The 16565-nt window shown below is 33.6% G+C and overlaps 2 protein-coding genes across 3 annotated transcripts; one reads left to right on the plus strand and one right to left on the minus strand.

Moving 5' to 3' along the window:
* The first annotated feature begins 203 nt into the window (after positions 1-203).
* Positions 204-997, plus strand: LOC123010111 (NADH dehydrogenase [ubiquinone] 1 beta subcomplex subunit 8, mitochondrial). Its single transcript, XM_044406805.1, has 3 exons — positions 204-365; positions 421-641; positions 689-997. Exons 1-3 carry the CDS (start codon positions 284-286, stop codon positions 899-901), a joined length of 516 nt encoding a protein of 171 aa, XP_044262740.1. The 5' UTR covers positions 204-283; the 3' UTR covers positions 902-997.
* On the minus strand, positions 946-16208 carry LOC123010109 (dynamin). 2 transcript variants are annotated; one of them, XM_044406802.1, is made up of 16 exons: positions 15818-16208; positions 15594-15667; positions 12544-12693; positions 12288-12491; positions 11839-12241; positions 8745-8952; positions 8555-8692; positions 8350-8507; positions 8004-8301; positions 7834-7953; positions 7667-7687; positions 6214-6423; positions 5916-6162; positions 5714-5858; positions 2361-2483; positions 946-1238 (listed from the first exon to the last, which is right to left on the minus strand). In XM_044406802.1, exons 1-16 carry the CDS (start codon positions 15979-15981, stop codon positions 1175-1177), a joined length of 2727 nt encoding a protein of 908 aa, XP_044262737.1. In that variant the 5' UTR covers positions 15982-16208; the 3' UTR covers positions 946-1174. The 2 variants fall into 2 exon arrangements, with proteins under 2 accessions (XP_044262737.1, XP_044262738.1); XM_044406803.1 differs by lacking the exon at positions 7667-7687 and having other exon boundaries at positions 15818-16207.
* Between the last annotated feature and the right edge of the window lie 357 nt (positions 16209-16565).

Below are 16565 nucleotides of genomic sequence, written 5' to 3' on the forward strand. Positions count from 1 at the left end.
TAAAGCGTGTAAAAAAAATATTTAACCATTTTCGCTCATATGCATATTGTACCAAATGAACAATCTAATGGGACATAAGAAATGTTATTTACTGGTTGTTTAAAAATAATTTTTTATTTTCGATTTACTTTATATTTGTAGTACTCCAGTTATAACATTATTAAATGTGCTGCAGATAAAAAATACCTAATCATAAGTAATAATTTTGCGCTCATGTGCACATTGCTCCGCATGATTTGACAATTGTGGTTTGCGAAAGTGTCAAACCAATTGTTATTTAATCATGTCGTCACTAATTAAATCGGCTAAATTGGCCCACCTTTGTTTGAAACACACCCCTGTGGCTTTAACCGCCACCCGCAACCGTACGTATTATCTCCACACCCATTTTTGAACTGTTATGTAACCTAACCTCAACAGATTGGAACAAGGACTACAAGCCAGGCCCATACCCCCGAACCGAGCAGGAGCGTCTCCGCGCAGCCGAACGCTACGGCTTGCACCCCTCCGAGTACGAACCCTACCCCGACGACGGCTATGGCTACGGAGACTACCCTAAATTGCCCGACATCAGTGGCGACGCGAAGGACCCCTACTACCCCTACGACAACCCCGAACTCAAGCGCAACTTTAATGAACCTGTACGTGAGTACTCTCAAATTAACTCTAATTTAATTGGTTGTTTCAGTTGCATGCTGAGTTTGATTTAATGAGAGAGGACAGATACAATGTGAGTGCTAGATTGAGGTACCCTTTGTGGTTCCAATGGGTGCAGTTTTTGGGGGTCATGTTGGGTAGTTTCGGGATTTACTGCCTGTTTGAGCAGGTGAAGATGTTCCACCCGGTGGTGCCAAGGCAGTACCCCAAAGACGGGCCCCACTACACCTTCGAACCCAAGTGAAATGTGTGTGAAATAAATAGTTGAAATTAAAAATAATACTGTAATAAAAATAAACAATATATTACAAATAAGTGAATACAGATATGTACAACAAAACTTACAAAATTAATTTAGAGGGGGGGCTAAGTGGGACTGGGAATAATACTATACATTAGACTAGGTACAAATTACTGTCATTGTACTGAAAAAAAGCGCCAAGTCTTCAACAATCACAAATCAATTGTTTCTAAATTATAACCTCGTTGGTCCCATCGTTTCAATTTTGACTAGAACTTAATTTGGTCGTCCCGGATTTGGCCTATCTGGTATTCTTGGAGGTATGTTTGGAACTGGCCGACTGAAAGAAACACAAAGTCAAGACTCGACTTTCAAAATCCTTAAACCTCTAACAAAAATTTTCACTTACCTTGAAAAAATCAGTATGTCACTCGTGCGATAGAGGTTTAAGGAAAAAAGTGCATGAGGTTAGTATCAAGCAGAAACAAGCCCATCACCACAGGACAAAGGTTTTCAAATAAAAAACTCATGTATTACTTCTATATTTACACATTCAGAATAACTACAACGTGCTCGAGTGCACAATTATTATAATTTCAAAACGTTAACATAGTTGGTTTTGTTACAAACGTTATGTACAACAACGACGAAAAAATCCCAACTTAAAGCTTTGCTAGAGCATCTCTGTATCTACAGAATATGACATTTATCTCGTTATATGCTTAGAATATATAGTTCTATTAAATATTTAACAACAATTTGATCGTTTACAACAAGAATCAAGCTTTCCTCATCTGTAGGCTACCCTTGAAATATCTTACAAAAGAATATATTATTATCTCATAAAAATATCCAATCGTTCTGCATTGTACTGATATATCGCTTTGTAAGCAAAAACTCTTAACAACTACGTAACTATTGCGTAACATCACTACAAACAATGGAATGTGATATAAGAACGTCTTAATTGACTCCTCCTACAGACACCTAATTTCATTATTTGTCTTTGCTAACAAAAATAAGCGAAAATCTATGCATATTTCGAATTTCCCGCGCTCGAATTTAAAATTCCAATTACCGTCTTTTCAAAATATACAAAGATGGCGCCTTCTAATACTGTGCAAAACATATATGTCACGATTTGTGTTAGACACCGATTGATTTTCACTTGTTTTTATCATAAGCTGAAGCGAGTAATAGACATTGAGGTTATGTAAGATTGTACACACTACACGGAAGATCTTATTTTTGAATGTGCGTCTGCTCATGCACATCGACACTTGAAAAATCAGAATTTCGACCCACGAGTGTTTCTCAATGTGTAAAAAAAATCATGAGTTTCCATAAAAAAAGAGATAGAAAAAATCAAACAAAGTGTTAGTAGAGAGTAACTCTTGTATTATTTTTATTATTATTTTGTTTTATTAAGTATATGATAAGCGTGTTAAAAACGGAAAATTACTTATGGAACTTGAAGGCATTGGAGAGTTCGTTGATAGCAGCATTGGTAACAGCGCGTCCAACTGCCATCTGCACCTGAGGGGGCACTTGAACGCCCCCTTGCGGTCCTTGGCCCCCAATTCGACTGTTACAGAGACAACTCTTAGCCCCAAAAAAATTATCAAGTTTGGGCCAAATACAAGGCGTATTTTAGTACACCCTGTATATTGCATTATTGTGGGTTAAAAATGAAATTATCGACATCAACACCGGTGAAGCTTTAACATTTACGAATTTACACAAGACAATTCAATGTACAATAACATTTTTTACAAGATATATGACAAGACGTCGTACACTTTATATTTTTTCTACAAGCGAAAGCGTGACAAACATAGTACCCTATCTGTTACACAGTTCATTTCCACCTTTTCATCAAAATAAAAAAAATAAGCGGTGAAATCAACTGCGCTCTAGATTAAAACGTACGAAACGTGTGATGTCAACAATTGGTTAGTGATGATTATTTAACGCCTCCTGTAAACAAACCACAAGTTGAGGCCGACCTGTGGTCATCTTTTCACATATTCGGTTCGATTCGGTTTGGTTCAAATTACGGAGAACTACATACTAGGAGACGAAACGAGATACAAAATTCCTCGATTTTTTGGTACGGCGGAGTAAAAATGAGGGCGCTTAGAGCATTTTCCCCGTCTCAGTTTCAAATCGTTTTAAATTAATTTAAATTCAATCAGTGTACTAATTGCTTGGAAAAAAACGCAAAAATGTTGAGCTTTACATTCTTAATGTAAAGACTAAATTTTTCATGAGAAATATGAGAAAAAAATATTTAAAATTTAAAATCTGTGCTCCGTTTCATGTTTTTCAAAATGCTGCGTATACGGTTAAAGATATAAAAAAATGTAAGAAAGAAAGTTGTAGTGAATGAAATTTTCTAGTAAAAAGTCCGAAAGACCATACCTCTATCTTTAATGGTTTAGGCCTCAAAGACGTTCAAAACCGCTGAAGCGACGAATTCGTTTTATTTTTACTGGTAATTCTGTGCCAAATATTGACTTGCAGACTTTTTTGTAGCAAATTTTATTCTCTACAATTTTGTTTCTTACACTTTTGTTGTATCTTTAACCGTATTCGCAGGATTCTAAAAAATATTGGCCGGAACGCAAACTGATAATTGTTTATAATTTATTTTTAATACTGTTTTCGATATTTTTGAGAACACTGCGAATACGGTTGAAGATACAAAAAAAGTGTAGAGAACAAAGTTGTAGAGAATTAATTGTGCTATTCTGTAAAAAAAGTACTTGCTATAGCGCTATAACTCTTTAAACTATGGACTAAAAGTAAAAATCGAATTCTCTAAGGAAATATTTTTCTATACCTAAAATTCCATAAGCTTAAAGTCTCTATAAAATTATGGCGAGAAAATTGGTAACCGTAAAGACTTATACAGGGTGCGCCAGAACTCGCGCCCCAGAGAAAAATGTCATATAAGGTAAGATACCAGGAACACGGAAAAAATGTTAAAAAAATTTTATCTATAAAAATTTCGAATTTATGAAGGTTTAAAGTTTGCACTTTGCCTCTATTTATTTCTGTTGCAAACATAATTTTCCAAGTTTTTTGCTATTAAAAGAGGAAACAAGAAAGCTGTATCCTAAATTGTAACTCTGTTCAATGTTATTTGTGGCTTTTACTGGCAAAATTTTTGTACCTTTACTAAATAATTGTCAAAAAACATATACAAGATCATCAGTATCATTAAATAGACATAAAAAAATGTCAAATGTCAAAAAATAAATGTCAAAATTTTTTGACAGATAGAATTTTTTAAACATTTTTTTCATGTCCCTGGTATCTTACCTTACTTAAAAATTTTCTCTGGGGCGCGATTTCTGGCGCACCTGTATATTGTCATAGTAACAATGTGACAATGTCAATCCTCAATAATTTATTATAAATACTTCTCTCCAGTTTTCGCCAGTAATGCTAAATTTTGCACTAATTGCAATATATTTATTGTTAAATGAAGAAGAAAGAAGGTTGTGGACAAAAATGAGCTTCTTACTACAAAAACTTTAATACAAAAGTGTGTCTATTCAGAAAAAAAGTTATTTTCCAAAAAATACAAGCAGGTTTCATGAAAATCGGCAATAAATTTTGTTGAAATTTTTTAAAATGAACTCAAAGTTGATGCATTTTCGAAATTCTCCTTCGGCGTTAGTTTCAAAATTCTTACTTTTTCAACTCGTTCTTCAAACACAGTGCAAGCAGACCTACTAATTTAATTACGTTCTTCTTCTTTGATGTTTATGTTGTATTCTCATAAATTTCTTACTAAAAATTAGAGAATGTTTAGCAAACCTGCATTACAAATTGCGTCTAAATTTTAGAGGTGATCTTTTTCTGACTTCTGCTTGCACACTTTTCGTCTTCAAATTTCCAAAAACTGTTTGCGATACCCAATTTGTCCCCGTTCTGGTGTTTTTATTTCTAAATTTTTTAGACGATTTTTTTGCTAACGTTTAATGACATTTTTTTTATTAAATCAAAAAACCGAAACTGCCAACTTCCTTTATTAAAATTACCACAAATGAATTTATTATTAGGAACTGTTTGACATTTCCATTTAATAAAAAAAAACAGACTTTAGGGTGATTACAGCGCTATTACTCGAATGTTTACATAGACGCTTAGAGAATACCAATTTTGATACGATTCTATAAGGACTTTAAAAAAATTATATACAGAGCTCTATTAGCTATGGAATATACCAACTTATAAACTGTAGCAAATTTTTAGAGAATAGCCTAATAAATTACCTACAAAAAAGTCCTCTATCTTCAACCATTTAGGTTTAAATTAATTTTTTGTCTTTTGACCACGGGTAAAAATGACACCTATTCATCACTTGAGCGTCTTTAGAGACCTAAACCATTTAAGAGGTATCTCTCGCAGACTTTTTTCTTGAAAATTTAATTCTCTACAAATTTCTTCTTTATATTTTTTTTGTAGCTTTAACCGTATTCGCTGTATCATCAAAAATATGAGAAGGGGCGCAAATTGCTAAAAAATTTTAAATATTGTTTTCAATAAAATTTTTGCATTACCTTTAACTCTTATTATTGAGAATTTAATGCTCTATCTGTGTATAATTTTTTTATTTGCGTTTTGCTCACCGTTATGTAAATGCCATTTTTTCTTTATTTCATTGCTCTTAAAACTTAAACGGGAAAGGAACAACTGCGCTATCTGGCCTCATTAACGGAACTATCGTTTTGTTTTACATCGTGTCGTATCACTCGTATCCTAGTCTTGAGGTATCCGTAGTTGAAACCGTCACATGATACTTACGTGGGGACGAGCGGTGCCGGCAAGGCTTGTCCTTGGGGCCTGCCAGGGGGCATGGGAGGTGCTCCGCCTCCGGGGCGGTTGGGAATAGCGGGTGCCGGCCTACCGGAACTAGGGGGCGGCGGTGGAGCCCTCGAACCTAGCGAACCTATCAGAAATTTACAACTAAAATCGAACTACATCAACAGGGAGTGAGTGTACAGACCAGTGCTGCCAACTTGACCCATATTGGGAGCGGTCTTCCGAGGCCCGCCTGGACTCGGCGGTGACAAACGCGGATTTTCGAGTCCACTCGCCAGCCAATCGTTTTTCACAGGGGGCGGAACGGGGGTGGAGACGGTTGCCATCGAAACATCACCAATGATGTGCAATGCCTCCTTGCATGCGTGATACATACGAAGCATTTCTTCGCGTTTTTGGGCCTCTTCAGGGGCTTCTTCCATCATTTGTGACTAAATTTTTTTTTAATAAATTTTTGTAATTTAAATGTGTGAAATTCAAACCTGGTCGCCACTGGCATAAATGTGGGCTAAAAGTTCGCCATTTATGAAGTCTTTGGTGTGGTTTATAATCATGTACATTATTGTTTTCGGTACTAGATCTCGGGTCGTTTTTGTGACGATTCGCATGTAACTGTCAACCAAATTTCGAATTGTTTCGACTTGACGTTCGAGCTGGGGGTCCATGGAACTGCTCACGTTCTCGCCGCCGGCCTAAATTAATCATTTTCACAATTAAATCAGTTTTTTAATTACAAACAAACATAATTAGTTAATCAAATGATTAGTCTACGTATAAACTGTTAAAGAATCCTAATCTAAGAAGCAACCAATTGTTTTCTTATTATAAATTTTCAAACTGACTGATGCTTTTCAATTCTAAATGTTTTATTCCCCACTTGGTCAACGGTTCTCCAAATTATCGCCAAAGATTTTTTTGTTGAACGTTTTCTCCCTATATTTTAATAATTGGTGGTTATAATTCAAAACGATGAAGTTTATACACGAGCCAACGGCGAATGTATAAATCATCCGAGTGAATTATGGCCACTATATGCGAGTCAAATACGACGTTTTATTATTTTTTAATAAAACACTGTATTAACAAAATTTATAACTTTAATGACAGATCTGTGGTTTATGATAAGTCACTAGTAACTTATAATAAGCCACGGGTGTAACGTTGGCAATTAACATCACAATATTGAAAGATCTGTGATTTATGATAACTCACTCGTGACTTATAATAAGTTACGGTTGTGATTTATGAGTAGCACAATGTTCCTATAGTTACGTAAATAATAAATATATTATTTAATGATGGTAGACATAAAAACATTATTACACCAGTTTACTTACTAAGGTATCAACTTTCCGTGTATATTTCTGAGTATCAAATATACAGGGTTCTTCCAAAGTACAGAAACGCGTTTATCAAACTTACTAAAACTTTTTTTTTAAATACATAGAAATTTTCAACAAAACGCTAGATTGGATGTATTTTCACTTGGTATAAAACAAACTCTTGAATACTACAAGCATTTGATATAAATTGCTATTAATAATTTTTTATAAAAAAAAAATAAAAACGAAATCGTAAAAACGAGAACCAAAAAATACTGTAGTTTTTATTAGCTGGTTCAAATTTAGTGAATTTGTATTTGCACAGTTGGTAGAAAAAAAAATCCAAACACTACACTAACTACAACACAACAAGCACCAACTTTACGTCAAGAATCTCAAATTTTCACTAAATTTAACCGTTTTTTTCACATTTTTTTACCTGATAATTCTCCCCCTTGCGGCAGAAAAGCGTAACACACAAACACACTCAGGTTAGTCAAACATGCATAATACCCACAAGGTATAGTGTCAAAATCATGTTAGTGCACAAGTTAGTCGCACACTGCTATATACAGTGTGATCACGCAAAAAAAAACAAAAGGCAAAATCTGACCTCGATACTTGACTCCTGTTCCTGAAGTATAATAAATCAATTACTTATCTATACCTTGCAAATTACAAAAATAAGTAAAAAAAAAAACAAAAAATAAAATGTGTCTGTGTGTGTTTCCCCTTAATCACGGCCTACTACCATGCTCAAATCCCCCCCTAACCACTCACCTCTTCGCCGTTCACTTGTTCCGTTTGCTTTTCCGGGTAAACCCCCGCTCTTAAAAACGACGCTTTCCACGAATCGACTTCATCCAAAGTTTCACAACTCAATTCGAGTTGCTTGTAATCCTTTAAACACGTTTTAAAAAAAATCCATACATAAAATTAATAGTACCAACCTTGTAGACATTTCGTCCATCGGGATTAAACAACGCAAACATATGTCTGCGTGACATAAATCCCTGTTCTATATCTCTCAATTTCAAGCCATCCAATGGCAACATGTATTTCTTTTCGCGTTCTTCTTCATCCTTATACCAGGAGATATTCTCCGAAGTGAGAACGAACCAATAGTCACGTGATCCGCCTTTCATTATACCCAAATTGTGGATGCACATGTAGCCTTTTCGGATTACCTGATTACCCAAAGTGCCACGTGACCCGGTCTTGGAAGCGTTCTCTGACTGGTTTTGAGCACTAAAAATTCCAATATAAAAAGAGAAAAAAATTTTCGCCGAGGATTACTTAGCAAAACCGATAAAGTCCTCGTGATTCGTATTCATATAAGCCAGTTCGCAGTCGATAAGTAAGCACAACTGTTCTTTACAATATTGCTCTCTTTGTCTGATATGAGTTGTAATGATTCTCTCGGCTTCCTCTCTCAGTCGCGGATAGCGCGACATCTATCGATACGAAAGTCAATCAATGAAAAACTTTCAAGTATACTTACTTTATCAGTACACACGCGTACAACATTTGACAATTCGGTAACCACCAAATCGACACATTTTAATGACGGTTCTTTCAATCGAGCGATTTGTTTCTTGACGATGGCTTCAAAAGCCATATCAGGAGTGAAAAGCCCCACCTTAAAGATTAATTTGATTTTTGTTTCAAGTTATGTAAAAATCAAGACTCACTCTAATACCGTGAATATTACGGATTGCAAAAGCAATTTCTCGTCGCAATTCCTTCTCGTCGAATTCCATTTTGACGATTTCAAAAGGGAAACGTTCGTGGAACAATCGATTGATTTTTGCACCACCAGACAGTTCCATCGTGTTGATTTGTGCCGAACCGGAGCCCTCGATGGTGCGCTCGAAGTCGGTCTGGAGTTGCTGGATCATCCTAAAAACGTTTTAGTTGGAAATTTTAATTATTCTAAACATAAATTTAATTCGGGATTCAAGAAACCCATCAACTGAAGTATTTTTGTTTTAATTAAAAAATAATCGAAATATACATCATGAAATTCTAACTGTTTTATTATAAAAATAAAGAATAATGGATTCAGTTTAACACAAATGTGATTATCAAGTGATGTTTCTTCTATCTCTTGCGCAACTGTGCACTTTTTGGCTACTGAAACAATAGTAATTATTTTTTTTTAATGTTTAAGGTTTAATATCTTTTTAGTTATTGAACTTTTAACAAATGTCTCCATTTTTTATCTTTGCAAATGCAACACGCTAAAAAAATGTTACAACCTCATAGCTTGTACCTTCTTCTTTGCGCTAGTAAAAAAATATTTCTAAATGTCTTAGTTTTTGTGTAATAAATTTTGAATAGTGCATGTTTTTGTCAAAAAAAACGTGTTATTTTTAAAACTAAGCAAAATCGACCAATAAAAGTTTAAAAAAACAAAAAACATTGTCATAAAAATCTACATCCAAAAACGATAAGAAACCTATGGTGTTTCATTAAAAAAAACACAAGTTTGTATTGTAACTTATTTTTGAGACACGGTGTATAGTTGAAAATAGTATCTATTAATGTCCTATATATTTTTCTTTTAATTTTACCATTTAAAGGTCACTAATGGATTTTTCAACTCGCTGTGACTCGCTGTATAATTTTCAACTCGATATTTTTTCCAAACTAACTTTTTGACAAATCTTTAATTCTTGCCTAATACACTCGTAATTATTCCATTATTTAAAAAAATAAAAATAAAAAACAAATAGAAGATACAGGGTGTTTCAAAAATCTCGGACCATCTTTTGTGTAGTGATAAAATACATCCAACTGACTTAAATGCTCCCATGGCATAAAATTATTTAAGTTAAGTTTTTGGCCGTTTAGATCATGTATTCCTGAATTAGGTAGATCTTGCAACATTAAAAAAATGCCTCATCAAAAAATCACGAATTTCTGTGTTATGGTATATACTTTGTAAACTGATAGATTTTACTTTTTTGACATCTTGGTGAAAAATTCTATAACAAGAAAAGTACTGGAATCGCTATGCTAAAATTTGTAAATTGCGGTAAATTGAAACATGTTGGGTTGGTATCGCGATACGTCCGGATATTCCTACGCGGACAGTGTTTTGACAGAATTTTGATTCTTTTTAATTGTAAATGTTTTAAAATACAGAAAACTGTGCCATGGAGAATGCCATGAATAATGTTACCAACACACTCCACAACTACGCGGTAAGATGTGTGCAATTATACAAAATATTTTTAATGCTATTTTTGGAGGTTAGGATACATCGGCTAACATCCAAATTATTATTTTTTAGCAAGGAAATGAAATGGTTAATAAAGAAAAAAATAACTGTATGTATTTATTTTATTTGTTATATTCCATTAATATGTTTTTCAAGACATTCCTACTAAAATGTACTTTCTCGCAAAATTTCAAAGATACTACTTTCTGAGCGGAGGATGTCGGCAACCTACTAGTTACTTTTCTGTCACTAATCTATCATTAATATGGACTATACAAAACATTTAACAAACTAACAATAAATTAAATCCGACAACATCGGAAACAAAAGAGTTATGGTGCCTACATGATAATATGGAAATAGTCAGTTCCTTTTTTTCTCAGAAACCATAGCTTGAAAAAAATTTGCATTCATTTTTATGGTTAGCTGAAAATCTTTGATTACCATTCGAGAGTTGGTTGGACACTTTTGAATTACCCTGTATAATAAAACAACAATAACATAATCATCAAACGCTGTTTCATTATTGTTTACTTTAAAATTCAATTATTCTACCTTATTTAGTCATCACAGTATAGCTCTATTTTTAATTTTTTTTATGTAATTCGATCCTTATCTTTTAACTCTATATCCTCTTCTTTATTTATCTCAAGTTATTAGATTTGCGACTACATATCTCGTGACCTTTTCACCATTGATTTGGTAAATAATCATAATCACAAAGTAAATTTTCAAATCTTGTCTATCTTTGCATTTTTTTCATTAAAATTCTTAAATAACAAACAGTAAACAATTCTTTGAAAAAAATTTTTTTAATGTTTTTTATCACTTTCACTGAAAGAATATGTTCAAGGATAGTATTAAAATGTGGATAATCACAATCTAACCTTCCTATTGGACCCCATTGTTCACATGATCCCGAATTGAAAAAAAAAAAACAAAAAAAAATATCTTTGATTTTACCTCAAAACTGCAACGAGCAAATCTGTAATTGAATCGTCATTATCCTGACTCAATATACAAAAAAGTTCTTTTTTGGACGTTTTTCCGCTTTTTGGATCCCATCACATTGGCGGCTTTATTTTCTTGCCAAAGATTCACTTTAAAAACTAATTAGTTAATTAACTAATTAAAGTTCTTTTTAAAAATGACAGAGAAATTATTAAGTCCAAAATCAGTTTTAATTACAGATTTGCTCGTTTCAGATTAAGCAAAAAATGTTATTGCTTACGGTTTAGGCGAAAAGTCAAAGATTTTTTTGTGCCTTTGCAACTCAATCCGGAGACATACTTTATGAATTATGTATTTCATATGTTTTCTTCTTCTATTTCAGTAATTTTTTAGTTCTTTTTTCGTTTTGTTTATTTTATAATTTTTATTATTATTCCATTTTTGTTTTAAAGTTCTCCTTAAAAATAACAAAAATGAATTAAATAAACAAAAACGGTACAAATGCAACAATTTTTTTTTGTCTTACACTTGGCCTCTGACGTTGAGGCTTTTATTTTGTTGTATTATTATTGTAGTATTATTTTAAGCTTTAAGCTTTTTTTTCTACTTACTGTAACATCGCCTTGGTCTTGATCGCCGGATCGTCGGGCCTAAAATGCTTAAACTGCTCGACATCCTTCTCCAACGTTAACAATTGTTTCTGCAACTTGTCCCTCAACCCCGGTAACGTATCTCTTATATGATTGGTCAATTGCTGATTTAACACCCTTTGCAGATAGGGCGTCCCCAACCTATCAGCAAGATGCCTATACGAGGGATGAGATAAAAAGAACTGCCTTTCAGCCGCCATCGCCGCCTTAATATCCTTCCTTCCGTCGATATCCTTCTGCGACCGATTCACCACACCTATGTAGCCTCTTCTCAAAGGCAATAGCTTATTTTCTAGAACATCCCGAGCGTCGGTACCTTCATCCATCAAATCGAGTTTCGTGATAACACCAATAGTCCGAAGCCCTGATAAAAATCGTTAAAAAAATCGAATTTCCCACCAAATATCTACCTTGAGGATCGACCTCTTTGGCCAATTTGAGAGCATCCGAATTGGCCAAATCGGTGTTGGCAGGTGTTACAGCCAAGATGAGGCACGATTCGCGTTTGATAAACTGCATTATCATTCCTTTGATTTGCTGTTCGATGTCGAGGGGTTGGTCGCCAATGGGGACTTTGGTCAGACCCGGCAAATCAATCAAAGTTAAATTTAACACTGAAAAGTCCAAAATCGATTTTTTCGCTATTTGATTAACTAAGGGACTTGCCATGGGGTGAGTACACTCTCAAGTTGATGGGAATATTCGATATTCCTTTGTTGCTTCCGGTAACTCGATCCGTTTCCGATTCGATTTCGCGACGGACTTCGTCAAAATCGACGAATTTTTTGCCCTTACAATGGAGAAATTCGGCATATTCTGCAACAAAAAATTCGTTTATCATTTAATTAATCATTTCGGGTAAATTACTCGTCAGACATAAACAACATAAAATAGGATTTTTCGCTGAACGTATTTATTTTTGTAATTATGTGAACAAATTATTATTTTTAAATTTTTTCCTCTTCCGCATACATAACACACAAATTTCTGCTTCAAAACACCCAAGGTTCATTAGAAAACACTTTTCGTTTTTAATTTCATTTAAATAAACTTTCCAACTCTTACTTTTTCTTCGGAAACATTTGGTTTCTGTTACCGCTGATTCACATAGTCGGTGCGTCAGAATTTGTTAAAAATTCTATTTTACTGTTATTTAAGATGACACACATCCAACATTCCAAAACCACAAAGAACAGTTTCATTGTTTATACTCGAAAATTTAGCACGTGTTATCGCTCACGAAATCTTAAAAAATGTAATGGAAGGTTCGTATGTGCTTAAATTTTGATAATGTTATCGAATTAGTCACGAATATTCGATTTTTCATTACAAAAGCTCTGACCACACAACAAACTCCTTTTAAAATCGTTTAAAAATAAATCGTATTTTTATAAAACAAATCAAACAAACGGTCCAATGAACTAAAATGAGCTGGAACGTTTCAAACTCAACTTTTTGTGTTTACAAATTATTGATTCAACAGTGGAAAGAAAATATTTTAAATTGTTTAAAAAATGATAACAATCATTTTTAGGGCAAGTGGAATTCAAAGCAGTCATAAATCACATACTTTATTACCGCTTTGCAGCGAAAATAAACGAAAAACTTGGAGGAATTTGTTTGCACTGTTGAGAAGATATTTCCTTGATTCAAAATTTCAATTAAAAAACGTTAATTGTTTTCATGGCAAATAGGTAACCAAGTTAGTAATGATAAACAAAAGTCATTTGTCAATTACTTGATTAGTGGCATAGCCTAATGCCTTAAAAACATGTCATAAGTAAAAAACAATGAAAGATAAATTGAAGGCTATATCTATAATTTTAAAAAAATCGAAAAAATAGATCAAATAATAATATCCTATTATTACTACTTTTTACCGTTTTTGTCATTATGTTTTAATTTGAATATTAAAAATTCATTCATAAACTGACTAAATTTTTAGGGTTAAGCCCACCACGATTTACAATATTCAAATTGTTATTTTGACAGTTGTCAAAAGTCTAAATAATGACACAATTGTTTTCAAAATAGGCTATAAAAATAGTAGATTATATCATTAAGAATACAAGTGAGTCTTTTTGTGCTAAGGTCAGCAACTAAGCGAAGAACAAAAGACCTTCTATTCTAAATGATATATAGGTGAGCCAGAACTCGCGCCCCAGAGAAAAATGTCATATAAGGTAAGATACCAGCAACATGGAAAGAATGTTAAAAAAAATTATATCTATCAAAATTTCGAAGTTATGAGAGTTTAAATTTTGCACTTTAACTATTTATTTCTGTTGGAAAAATAATTTTCCAAGTTTTTTTGCTACAGGCTATTAGAAGTGGAAACAAGGAAGTTGTATTCTAAATTGTAACTCTGTTCAATGTTATTTGTGGCTTTTATTGGCAAAACTTTTATACCTTCACTAAATAATTGTAAAAAAACATACAAGATCATTAGTATCATTAAATAAACATAAAAATATGTCAAATGTCAAAATATAAATGTCAAATTTTTTTTACAGATAGAAATTTTAAAACATTTTTTCTATGTTCCTGGTATCTTACTTGAAATTTCCCTCTGGGGCGCCAGTTCTGGCGCACCCTATATATACTATTTTACCTTCAAACGAATCACAAAGAAACGAAAATGTGGACTCTGTTTAGTTTTTAAGGTTAAACGGCCATTTTGCTATTTTTGATTTTGACATGTCATACATGGGCGACTCGTGTTGCATCCGTTAAATATTGGGTAATAATTTTGTTATTTCCCTTTTATTATTATTATAATTATTAAATAATTCGTATAACTTTTGTTAAATGAATCGTGATTTCACCATGTGAAATGCTTCAAATTACTTTATATGGGCCTCGACTGACACGCCCTTGTGGACATTTTCAATTCCTAGGACTAGGAAGTATTTCAACTCCCAGTTGATTGCAGATGCAACTTTGCAACAAAATAAATGTTATTTTTTCTAATTACTCTACAATTTAGTGTTTTTTTGCAGTTTCCAACATTAAAAAATACAATAATTAAAAAAACAACGGTTTTGACATTTACTACAACGTGACCAGTAATTTTTTAAAGTCAAAAAACCTTATTGTTACCACCAATATAGTCAGTGCTGTACTTGATATTTTAATAATTTTAAAGGTTTTGAAAAGTTAAATTTAACCTTAAAGCTTGCTCTGCAGTAAAGTTCCAGAAAGTCCATTTTCGTCCGTAATGGTACAAGACAACTGCGATTTAATTTTTTGGTTGGTAACCCTTAGTTTTGTCGGGGTTTTATAACTTTAAATAAACGCAGAGTTGGTCATAAATGTATGTACTTTTTGCGAAATAAAGTTTGTATACAGCATGATTTGGTTCCCAGATTGGGTAAAAAAATCACTTGTATGTCACGGCCAATCGTAATTAGCTTGTCATTTGCGAATTTCCTTAGCCATAAATGTTTGGTACGGTTCCAAAACTTTTACAACCGACCTTGTACCACAGAAAAACAAAACAATGCACTAATTTGAGACAAGATTTTTAAATTTTTTATTGTCAAATGATAAAATTAATCAATTAAAAAAAGATTGTGATGACGTAGACTACGAGTTAATTGGATTCTGAGTCACAGTGAATTAAGTGCACTGGGGACATGCCCCACTGTTACCACAACAAAACTAAATTGCAATTTTTGGAGGTTACCAACAATCTCATCGAAAAATCTCCAACTTACCCGAATTGGAATTAATCAATTGTAAAATAAGGGGCCTCCTGGTGACAATCCCGGATCCTCTCGGAAGGAAGTCTCTACAAGAAACGATAACAAATGTCATTCAACTCGTTATCAAAATTATTTAAAAATCAATACACCCCCACATAACAGCAGAGACCGACGTGACGTCAACCCAACCCCCGTATTAAAAATTCACACCCCCAAAGGGGGGCTCCAGTACTCACTTTCCGACGAAATTCTCCAAAACGGAGCTTTTCCCAGCCGACTGTCCGCCCACTACGGCGATTTGGGGCAGATCCAGAGTCATGTGCACCCCCAGGTGGGTGAAAGCATCTTGCAGCTTATTCACGATGGGAATAAGCTGCTCCATTCCAGTGTTTCCTGCCATTTTTAGGCCGGAACTGTGCGAATTTCCCTCGAAAACAACAAAATTTACTTCGACACTTTAACAATATACATCGAGGAACATGGCCGAATCATAACTGAACGCGCATGACTCATGCATTTACATTGTTCGACGTGATTATACCTCGAAAATAACACTTTCAGGAGAGAAATTTGTAATAAAATTGAGATCACAGTGATAAGGCAAAGGCGAGTTTAAGAGAAAATGTCAAATTCGGGGAAATAAAATCAGATTTTTAAATTCAGTCCTGATATCAATAGAGCGGCGCATGCGCATTTTACGGGCGTTTTGCTGGTTGCATAAGTGATTTATTTGGATTCCCGGAATTGAGATTTATTCAGTTCCAAGAATTGTATACGGGGTGTTTGTGCTAATATATGAATTGTAAAGTTTTTAAAACCAACACATCCTATGTTGGTTAAAGTGCACGATAAAATAGAACCTTCATTAACCTTTGGTTGTTGTCAATAATGTACAGAGTGTTTGAAAAATGTTAGCTTTCACGCCAACATTAAAAACAAAGATTCAAAAAAAAATACTCTTACAACTTATGTTGCATTCTTCAT

The sequence above is a fragment of the Tribolium madens genome, unplaced genomic scaffold (assembly GCF_015345945.1).
Source record: "Tribolium madens isolate multiple individuals breed KSU strain unplaced genomic scaffold, Tmad_KSU_1.1 Scaffold_7;HRSCAF=85;Tcas5.2_LG10, whole genome shotgun sequence".
Lineage (NCBI taxonomy): Eukaryota > Metazoa > Arthropoda > Insecta > Coleoptera > Tenebrionidae > Tribolium > Tribolium madens.

Bases quoted from the DNA above. Each gene is read 5' to 3' on its own strand.
- LOC123010111 (XM_044406805.1), top strand. From the start codon at position 284: ATGTCGTCACTAATTAAATCGGCTAAATTGGCCCACCTTTGTTTGAAA. The intron at 366-420 runs GTACGTATTATC...TAACCTCAACAG, and splicing joins TTTAACCGCCACCCGCAACC to ATTGGAACAAGGACTACAAG. The intron at 642-688 runs GTACGTGAGTAC...TGGTTGTTTCAG, and splicing joins AGCGCAACTTTAATGAACCT to TTGCATGCTGAGTTTGATTT.
- LOC123010109 (XM_044406802.1), bottom strand. From the start codon at position 15,981: ATGGCAGGAAACACTGGAATGGAGCAGCTTATTCCCATCGTGAATAAG. The intron at 8,693-8,744 runs GTGAGTCTTGAT...TTAATCTTTAAG, and splicing joins GTAATATTCACGGTATTAGA to GTGGGGCTTTTCACTCCTGA. The intron at 8,508-8,554 runs GTAAGTATACTT...TCGTATCGATAG, and splicing joins TACGCGTGTGTACTGATAAA to ATGTCGCGCTATCCGCGACT.